Source organism: Enhydra lutris, unplaced genomic scaffold, assembly GCF_002288905.1.
Source record: "Enhydra lutris kenyoni isolate GAN:26980312 unplaced genomic scaffold, ASM228890v2 scaffoldscaffold10, whole genome shotgun sequence".
Lineage (NCBI taxonomy): Eukaryota > Metazoa > Chordata > Mammalia > Carnivora > Mustelidae > Enhydra > Enhydra lutris.
Window position 1 is genome coordinate 36253975 of NW_019154094.1, and position 10843 is coordinate 36264817.

At 38.8% G+C, this 10843-nt stretch overlaps 1 protein-coding gene across 1 annotated transcript in view; it reads left to right on the forward strand.

Moving 5' to 3' along the window:
- Positions 1–4377, forward strand: part of LOC111144271 (ADP ribosylation factor like GTPase 8B) — a 50037-nt gene extending 45660 nt beyond the window's left edge. Inside the window, exon 7 of the mRNA XM_022498502.1 lies at positions 4049–4377. Coding sequence (XP_022354210.1) covers positions 4049–4098 — 50 coding nt within the window. The 3' untranslated portion in view covers positions 4099–4377. The remainder of the gene's footprint in view (positions 1–4048) is intronic.
- Positions 4378–10843: the final 6466 nt, after the last annotated feature.

The following is a 10843-nucleotide window of genomic DNA, read 5'->3' on the forward strand; positions in this document are numbered from 1 at the left end:
CACTACAGAAAAATGAGGCTGTCCATCATTGCCGCATAATTGGCTTAACAAACAGCATGGGCTTTGGAGTCAGGCAGCCTCAGGCCAGAACACTTGGTCCTAAGTTACTTTCTGACTGGTTTTGGATAAAGCACTTAACCTCCCTTATCTCCAGTCTTTACTCACCTACAAAATGGTGACAGTGGCAGCGATTTATTAAACATTCTTTAGTGAGAGGGAATGTGAAAGTGCACGGCAGCATGACATATGGTGGATGTCATGTGGGTGTATTAGTTTTCTATTGCTACTCTTGGTTAGAAGCCTGTCATAGTTCTCACGGAGCTAGAAACCAAGGACTGAAATGACAGGTTGCGTTCTTTTTGGAGACTCTAGGAGAGACTCCATTTCCTTGTCTTTTCCAGCTTTTAGATACTGCCTGCATTCTTGGCTCATGGCTCCTTCCTCCAACTTTGAAGTCAAAAATACAGTATCTCTGACCATTCTACCATAGTCACCCCTCCAATAAAAAAACAAAAAAAAACCCCAGCAAAATCTTGTATTGGAGTAGAATGTAATACGTAGTGCCAACACATATGTTTAGAAGAAGGTATTGTTATTTTTTTCCCTTTAGCCTTCATTCAGTATGTATTGGTTCTCATCATAGTTAACTTTTTTCCAAGTCAGTTCCAGTCTATCAACTCTTTCCTCACCCCTCCTCAGACATGTTCTGATAAGCTCAAAGTGTTGATAGTTTTCTGGCTAATTCTGGGCTTCCTTTATTTATTTATTTATTTATTTTTATGTTTTTTTATGATTTTATTTTTAAGTAGCGGTACACCCAGTGTGGGGCGTGAACTGAATAACCGTGAAATCAGGAGTCACACGCTCTACCCACTCAACCAGCCAGGCACCCATGGGCTTCCTTTAAAGAGCACCCAAAAGGAATCTGAACCTAATACTTTGCTGATGGACACAAACTGTCCTCTATTAAATGGGTAGAATAAGTGACTTGCTATATTGTGAGCATTTAGTTAATTTGAGAACAGACTCTTCAAGCACTTAGGGTTACTTAGAGTTATTATTTAAAAAAAAAAAAAATCCTTCCCCTCCCTCTGTGTTAGGAGGAATTCTTTTTTTTTTTAAGTTTTAAGTTGTGTCCCTAAGAGAGCATTTACTTATACACCACTGGTTCTCACTGAAGGATTTTCCCCCAGGATACATTTGGCAATGTTTGGAGACACTTGGTTGTCATAATGAAAGTGTGATGCTGGTACTTAGTGGGTAGAGACCAGGGATGTTATAAAGATGCTACAGTCCCCACAGCTAATTGTCCAGTATAAAAGGTCAGTATTGGTGAGGTTGAAAAACCCTGTTTTGCATACGCTAACCATAATCTTAGGGTGTTGTGCTATTCTGTAAATCCATTTTACTCCTTTATACTCTCTCTAGTATTTTATAAAGTAGGGGGAAAAAGTTATTGAAAGGAGAAAAAAAAGTCCTTTGTTTTACTACCTTGACAAACCAGCCAGATACTTTCCTGAAAAAAATCTTGTGAGCTTATTTAGGACGTAAATCAAAGAGAGTTGGTGAGAACTACTTTTGTTATTTGAGGCTGACCTCATAGTCTGTCATAGAGCTCCATAGTCACCAGTTTGTGATTGTAGAACTCCTGCTTCACTTAGTAGTATCCGAGCCCAAGGAAATGGATCCACTCTTACTGGATTCAGAACAAGTAGATTGTAAATCAGAATGCCTGTTTTATTTGGAGCAAGAAATATAAGGGCCAAGTAGATTAGACTTTTTGGATAGTCAAATCAGAACATCCTCCGTATTTTCACCTTTTACAACGTATTTCAGAACCAAATTTATGAATTTACTAAATTTTTCCAGAAGTATCTCAGTGCACACAGGTGGCACAGGTGGTATATTCTCCTTCCAGCTTCCCAGTGTGTGGTGTATGAAATACTTAAGTAATGTGTCCTTAAACCACACATAGAACAGATTACTTCTGTGAACATGATCTTTGCAAAGATGACTCCTTCATCTAAGTATCATCTTTCTTTTGTTCTTTTTTTCTTTTTTAAAATTTTGTTTGTTTATTAGAGAGCCTGAGAAGGGGGAGGGGCAAAGTGAGGAGCAGACTCTCTGCTGAGCAAGGAACCCCATGTGGGACTTGATTATGGGACTTCGGGATCATGACCTGAGCGGAAGGTAGTTGCTTAACCAACTGAGCCACCCCAGCACCCTAAGTATTGTCTTTATTTTCTGCTTTTTTAATCTAGTCTTAAGGATCCATTTCTTTAGGATATAATTTCGTCTGGTGTCCACATGCTTTGTTTTAAGTGACTTTCTTAAATATTTAAACCTAGGCATTTCACCCTCAGATTTACTTTTCTCCCCGTTCAATTCTAATGAATGTGGCTTTGCTCTTGACTACACACTGCAGTCTTCCTTTTAAAGTGCACATGATCTGGTTCAACAACCAGGTTAAATCATTGTTTCCACAGCTCTGAACAGGTTGCATTTGTTCAGATCTCAGCTCTAGGGTATTCTTTACATGTGTGTGGCTTACAGTTTCTATAACACGTTATTAGCTTGGAAACTGAATTTGCATTCATCTTTCAGGTTTGGAGAATTGAGTACTGCTTCTGATGGATGCTCACATACCCTTTATATGGATGACATATTTTTAAAGAATTCAAGGACAGTAACTCACTGTTGTGACTTAGCTGCCTTCTCTTGTCAGTCTAAGTGCTTTTTTGGGGGGCTAATCTCAGCTGTGATAGCTGCAGCTGCCACCTCTGGTGACCTCTTACCAGTTCCCATCCCTTTCTGAGATCAGTATAGCTAAAACTATCTGCTGGACATCTCCATGCCTGTTAACCTTCTGCACCTGAAATCTGATGTGCTCTGTTGCTAACTTATCTTTTATTTTTCTCAAGTCTGTTCTTTAACCACTGTGTTTGTCAACAGCTTCATGACAAACACAACTCACTGAGGCTGGAAGATTCTTCCTCTGTTTGTATGTTGGTCAGTTCCACATTTTTCTTCTTCCATTCCTACAGTGCTTGTTTGCTTCAGGCCGTTGCAGTCACTACTCTTCTTGTGATAGTCACTGTCTATACTGACAACTCCAAGTTGTCCTCTTTTGCCATTGATCATTCTAAAATAAGCAAATATAATTTCCTTGCTTAAAATTCCCCAGTAATTTCCAGTTGACTTGAGAATAAAACCCAAACTTAGTAGCATCTTAGAGTGGTATACAAGGTTATCTAGCTCCCTCTAGCCTGTGGTTCTCAGTTGAGGACAGAAGACATTTTTGCTTCTCAGGGGACATTTGGCAATCCCTGGAGATATTATTGGTTGTCACAATTGCGGGTGTTTAGGGAGTTAGCTAATGGCATCTAGAGGTAGAGGTCATGGATGCTGCAAAATAGTTTGCGATGCACTGGGAAGGCCTTCATCCCATCCCAGCAAAGAATTACCCATCCCAGAAGGTCAAAAGGACGAAGTTGAGACCCCTGCTGTAGCCTTAGTGTTGAGTGGCAGCCTCTTCCCCTATACTATGCTTCATCCACATCTTATCACATATAATCCATCTGGATCTCCACCCTGTTCATGCTTTTGTTTATTCTCTTGCTTTTATTGTTTCCTTTGCCTGGAATTCTGTGGGACAGCCCTCCTCCCAGTCCCAAATGAGTTTGTCTATGTTTACCAACTTTGATACTTAAAGCTCCTTGAGGGGAGAGAGGGGTTCTCCCATATCTTTGCATTCCTGGCACTTCATATACAGTACTTACCTTATTAGGCAGTCAGTAAATTTTTGAAAGAATAAAAGATGGCACAAGCTGTCCTGAGCATAATTTAACTTTTAAATCAGAGACTGCTGAGTCTCTCATAATTCCTTAGAATGTCCTCTTGAAGTTTAGGTAATGGAGAATAGTATAGATGAAAAAGCAGACAGGGCCAGCATGTACTTTGAATTAGCTGCATTTTAAATACTGTCTCTCATGTTTAGTGTCTTAACTTTGATCTTAACACCTTCAATTTTTTTCCCCTCCATCTTTAGATATCACACTTCAGTGGCTTATTCAACATTCAAAATCTAGAAGAAGCTGAAGCATCTCCTGAAGTCTTCCAGTCCTTCCTGGCTATAATCCTAGAATTACTGTCCGTTCCTCTGAAGTACTTCCCAGAATACGGTCCTTCCTAAACCCAAGAAATTGCCTTTTTCAGAGTTTATTTCTCTTGTGCACTGCTGAAGATGTGTATCCCTAATCCTTCATAAAGAATCAGCTAGAGTTGTCATGATAAAGTCAGCACACACAGAAAAGCTTCTTATACATACTTATACATACTTCTTATACATACATACTTGTCTTAAACAGTGTGTAGAGCCTTTTTTTTTTTTTTTTTTTTAAACAAAAACACTTGACCATCTTAAATCAAGAAAATTGCATATTTCTGTTCTGGTCTTTCTGGGCCAGATTTTTATATTGGTTTTCAGTAAATGTCTATGATATTTCATTGTAGAATCCATTGGCTTAATACTGATACTGACTTGATACAGCATGAAGTTTCTAGTGCCACACAGTATTTAGAAAACCTTTAGCTTGACTCATGTGGGATATAAACATAATGTTTACATATCTCACACATGCATGTGAAATGTATAATTACACCTTAGGAATTTAAAAAAATGGTCTGCAAAGAGTGAGCTGAGGCACCAGATCAGTGTTGTTAATGGTTTTTTACACTGGTGAGATCGTATATGAATTTTTAAAACACCTGTTTTCTGAGAATTCTTCATCACAGATAGCAGTTGGGGACATGAGAGGAACTAAGGCATGCTGTTGTATATCTGTCCAGATCATTACTTCTCTATTTTTTCTTCTTTTTCTTTTTCTCTTTTTCGGGGTTGGGGGGGGGGCTCAACACACTTTTTTAAAGGGTTGGGAATTGAAGATTTTCTCAAAGGCTTTCATGGATTTAGAGCATTCCAGCCAATGTAATAAAATGTGTTAAGATTGTCAGACTTTGTTCAAACACCTGTTTGTTCTTTCTATCTCTAGTCATTAAATCAGTGCTGCTGCATGACACTCTAACTCTCGACTTTTTATATCCAGTCATAGACTTTCAGCACAATAGATACTTAGAAACAAGTAAAAATTCTTATTTTTCTCTCTTATTGAGGTAAGGTTTGGCACTCTTTTGTCTGGTGCCATTAGACATCTTGATTATTGTGACAACTCTAGACCTGCCTGCTCTCTCTAATGTAATCATGCACAACGTCTACAGGTTGTTTAATAATCAGTCACACAGAGAACTGAGGAACTGATGCTGTGTATTGTTTGCTTCTACTATACGGAGATGTATAAAAACTTAAAACGAACATGTTTTGTAGTTTAGTGATGTCCATATACATAAAGGGACACATTAATACTGGTTCACTTGTAAATTGTTATTCACATAAACCACTGTAGTAGATAAAACTTTATGCTACACCCGCTTATGTGTTGCCTCACACTGTGTGTGATTTTGTTTCTTTTGTTAAGCAGCACTCATGTAGACAGTGCATTTCCATAGATGTTGAGCACTCAAAAGTGCAGTCAACAGTTGTTTTAATGAATACCAGTTTTAATTTATAGACTGCCATGGCCTTAACAATATTCTGTACAAAATACTGTACTGTGTTGCACAGATACTACTTGTTTTTCTCCATTCACATTTTTATGAGTAGAATCTCAGCTTTTAAAATTCTGTTCTTATTCTTTGAAGCGTGTTGCATACTTCCCTGATGGAATGGATAGTTCTGTAAATGAAGGGATATTTAAACTTGCTACTGTAGCTCAACACCGTTAATGGTTACTATGAACCATTACAAAGAATGTGGCAATTTGCTTGTGCCTGAAGGGAGGAACTGGAACTAAAGTGAGTGACTGTGTGGGGACTGCATAGGTTCGTTAATTGACCTATAGCTAAAACTTAATGTTTATGTGTCTGTTCATTGCTTTCAGCATTTCAAGACATCCAAACTCTACTACCAACATTTTCCTGTGCATTAACTTCTGCATGTGAAAACTTAACAGTTACTGAACTTTGTAAATACGTGAATTTTTTTATTTAGGTGATGCATTTTTTTGTCTGTTTACTGCTCTTCTCAGCTTTATTCAATAAACTTGCATTTTGAGGGGTGTATTGACAATTTTAACTTAAAATGTGCATCGTAATGGAAGGTGCTGATTTTTTTGGAAGGGGTTGGGAAGAAAGTTACGATGAGCAAGGTCCATAGACAGTGTGCTAGAAAGAAATCAGCTCATTTCTGAAAGAATTGAGTCTGCGAGTTAGTTAAAATAGAAATAAACTTTTAAAATAACCACAGGGTTGAGAGTGCGATTTTTTTGGGCGGACATGGTGGAGGAGATGCTGTAACTTGTAAACCGTCCTGATACACCAAATTTAGGACTTCTGGAAGTGGCAAGAGCTAGTTGTTTAGACATTTTATAATTTATTTGTTTCAAAAATTATAATAAAAATCTAATAAACTGAAATTGCAAGGCAGGCCTACTTACTTCTGTTCCAGAATGAAAAGATGTTAAATATCAAACATGGTGGTTTTCCCACAGAAGCATATAATTTTTTTAAGATTTTATTTATTTATTTGACAGACAGAGATCACAAGTAGGCAGAGAGGCAGGCAGAGAAGGGGGGGAAGCAGGCTCCCTGCCGAGCAGAGAGCCCAATGCGGGGCTCGATCCCAGGACCCTGAGATCATGACCTGAGCCAAAGGCAGAGGCTTTAACCCACTGAGCCACCCAGGCACCCCGAGAAGCATATTTTTAAGGTAAAGCCATTTGGCCTACTTCCCTAGTGTGGTATATGTTTTGCATTATAAAAGTGAACATTTATCTCATCAAAGCTATTGCAGAAATGATCTTAGGTAATTTTACTCAAGAAAAGTTAGCTTGGCTCTTCTCCATAGCCATACTGTTATTCTTTACAGCTAAACCTTGTTGGCCAGTTGGATGTGTGATTTAGCATGTCTGGACAGAAGTCCCTAGGATATCTGGTTTCATTTCTTGTATGGAATTGGTGGAGGCATTTTGTCAGCAGTTAACTTGGTCCTCTTCTCGTCACCCTCCTACCAAAGGGATTTTTTTTTTTTTTTAAGATTTTATTTATTTGAGAGAGAGAGAGAGAGTGCGGGCGGATGAGCATGAGAAGGGGGAGGGTCAGAGGGAGAAGCAGACTCCCTGCTGAGCAGGGAGCCCAATTCGGGACTGAATACCTGGGACTCCAGGATCATGACCCCAGCGGAAGGCAGTTGCTTAACCAACTGAGCCACCCAGGCACCCCAAAGTGATTTTTGAAGGAGGAATGTGATGTGTGGGGAAGGAGTGGGAAGGATAGAAGGTTAGTTTTATCCTTGATGTTAACCTTTTAACTGCTTTCAAAAATTGAGACTTGATTCAGTCAAAGGAACAAAATTCTCTATGTGTTGGACTGTGGCTACTTTAGTATTCATTGTTTTGACTGAGGAACTAATTGCTTTGTGTAGTTCTAGACATACAGTATTCAGTTACACTGAAATCCTGTTGATTTGATAATTCTAGCCTCCTCATCTGGTAGATGGCAACTGGAGTGGAAGTCTGAATTTACTGTAGCCAGCATTATAAAGTAACATCCACTTGGCCAAATACTTTAAAAATGCCATCGTGGGGAAACCACCATATTGAGTGATGGAAAAATTTTGTTCTATTACAAACTTTTTTTTTTTAATTTTATTTTTTATAAGCATATATTTTTATCCCCAGGGGTACAGGTCTGTGAATCGCCAGGTTTACACACTTCACAGCACTCACCATAGCACATACCCTCCCCAATGTCCATAACCCCACCCCCGCTCTCCCAACCCCCCTTCCCCCATCAACCCTGTTTGTTTTGTGAGATTAAGAGTCACTTATGGTTTGTCTCCCTCCCAATCCCATCTCTTACAAACTTTTAATGGTTGTGCCCTCAACAATGTATATGCCTGTGAAAGTGATTGAAAAAATAATGCAAACACTAGCCTTGCCAACTTCCTTAAGCTTGTAGTTCTACAATGTGCGGCTGCAGGTGTTTCCTGTTGATTAGTAAATAGCCTCTGCACAATTTCTGTTTAAAACTCCACTGTTACTAAAAATGGGTGCTTTTGTAATTGCTGCTGCTTGACTGTTCTTAGGGAAACAAGCAGTTCATTGACATGCCAGATAGATTGCAATGGGAAGTTTCTTTAAGCAATCGCAGTAGTCATTCATTATTCCATTTCATTAACAAGCCCTCTCTTCAGTAAGGTAATTTCTATTTTAAAACCCCAAGGCAGCTGGTAATTTAGGTAATGCAGATTTCCTAGCAGGAATCAGAGGGGAAAAAATACTTTAACTTCACTTTATTGGGGCTTGCAGGTCATGAATTTATAAGAGGAAAGGATGGGTAGGAAAATAATTTGTCAAGTTTAAAATGCTAATGTAGTTTGGCTCTGACAGGAGTGCTGGATTGACATCTGAGAAAATGGGTTCCTTTCTTTATTAACTGATTTGTGTGGTGAGTTGCTGAATTGCCTCTGGCTCTGTAGTTTTCCCATCTGTAAAATGAGAGGATTTCTAGTATAATTTCTTCTAACAGGCTACCACCGTTTTAGCAGCCAAGAGATGTGGATGATGGTAAAACAGCAGAGTAGATGAAAAGACCCACTTGGTCTAGTGAATATGTTAACTTCGCATGTTTTTCATCTTGGAAATAATCCAAAAGTACAAATATTTACATTTTATCACTTTAACACAGTTAAGAGCTGGAGATCACAGACATTTTACAGAATGAAACAATAACTTAGATTTTATTTGAAGGAAATGCTATAAAACATACAGGCTTCTAACTTGAAGACCATTTAAAAAATTTAAAGTATTTCTCCCAGACTGCAGAGAATTGTTTATTCTGGTATACAATGTGGAAAACACATACCTACTACCAATTTGGGGGCAAACTATTTTAGAGCTAATGTTTAACACTTTATAACTGCAGTGTTACTGGGTTCTGCTAGAGTTGATTTGGAGCTTGGAGAAAACTGCAACAGTTAGAAAATACTTCTTTTCAAAGTATTGAGAGGGGGGAAAAATACCCTGGGGCCCCTGGGGGGCTCACTTGTTAAGTGTCTGCCTTCCGTTCAGGTCATGATCCTGGGGTTCTGGGATCAAGGCCCGCATCGGGCTCCCTGTTCAGCAGGAAGCCTGCTTCTCCCTCTTCCACTCCCCCTGCTTGTTTTCCCTCTCTCGTTGTCTTTCTGTCAAAATAAATCTTAAAAAAACAAAAAAACAAAAAAAAACCCCAAGAAAATCAATATAATTCCTTTTGAACATGGGAAATAGAACATTAATAGATTGCCAATTATGGTGTCTTCTCCAGCCAGCTTTTATACACAGCTTTGGCCTACCCTCAGTTTTGTACCGTCTTTATCACACAATGTGCCATCTTGTTCCTATATATGAAAAGTCCACCATTTCTATCTACCAGTTACCCAGTATTTTTCTAAGGAAAAAGAAATTCGTATTTATCATACCACTGACTGACTTAATGAAAGCACAAGCTCTCCTCACCCTTCAAAGAAGGTTAAGAATTTTTATGATAACTACTTTCTCTGGAAACATCAGTGACCTAAAGGGTGGGGCAGGCCTATGAATGGTGAATATCAATTCTTGATGGATAACCACTGCATAGTGGTTTAGTAGTTAGAACAGGTGGGGAAAGGAAGGTAACCACTTATTTCCCTAGATTCCATTTATTTCTTGAATGATTTTTAATAGGTAGGTCACATGATTCAAAAATTGAAAATACCCTAAGAAACATGATGGTCTGACCCATGAATGAGTATCCACCCTTCCACCACCACTCTGGTTTTACAGGTAATCCTTGTATCACCTTCTATCGCTATTTATTTTTCTAGTGTTTTCTTTATACAAAATACAAAAAGCAAATAGGACAAGCATCTTTCAGAAGTTGGATGGTTTTCTCTTTGTTTTTATTAGAGCTTGTCTCCAAATGTGAGGACAGGAGCTGTCATTAATGTGGACTGCACTTAACCAGGGAGCAAGAGCAAATTTAAAACTTTTAAAATTTGCAGTAAAATAATTACGAAGGGAACAACATATACCTTCATGTTCACATTCGGTTTTCAGGTTCTGGGAAGGCAGACCTGAAAGTCCAGGATCAAGCGCTAAGACTGGATTTTTAGCAAGGTTCCTAGCTGCCTTGCACAGAGGAGTAAAAGAATCTCCGTAGGCAAAAGACCTTGGTTCAATCTCTCTTTATACTCTTTGATGCTTGGGCAGGCCCATCTCTCAGAATTCGGGGGGACAGATAAGGCTCAGCCAAAAAAAAAAAAAAAAAAAACCCACAAAAAGCTGGCCTTACTAGGTGCCAGTTACTTTGTGTTGTAATAAAATGTTTCTTTGGGCTCCCTCTGAGTCTCCATTACTTACACCTCTGTGTTGCAAAAAGTCCCCTGAGAATGTGATGATTGTACCCCCATAACTTTATCATCCTCTTAATCACTGCTTTGGTCACTCAGCCAATCCCTGATTTGGGCCATCCATCAGTCTTTGCTTCCAGTGCTTTTCAGAAACCTTGGTGTAACAGGCATATGGTCTAACTTTGAGGGAACATTTTAACAGGTATCTACAAATGTAGCAAACAAAACAAAACCCCTACACTGTTGAATCGTTACATGAGAGCCATAGTCCTTCAGAGCTGGTATTTGCAACCTTCTTAATTATGGGAAGTAGACACAGAATGGGTAAAATGACCAGGACTCTATCCTACAACCGAAAGG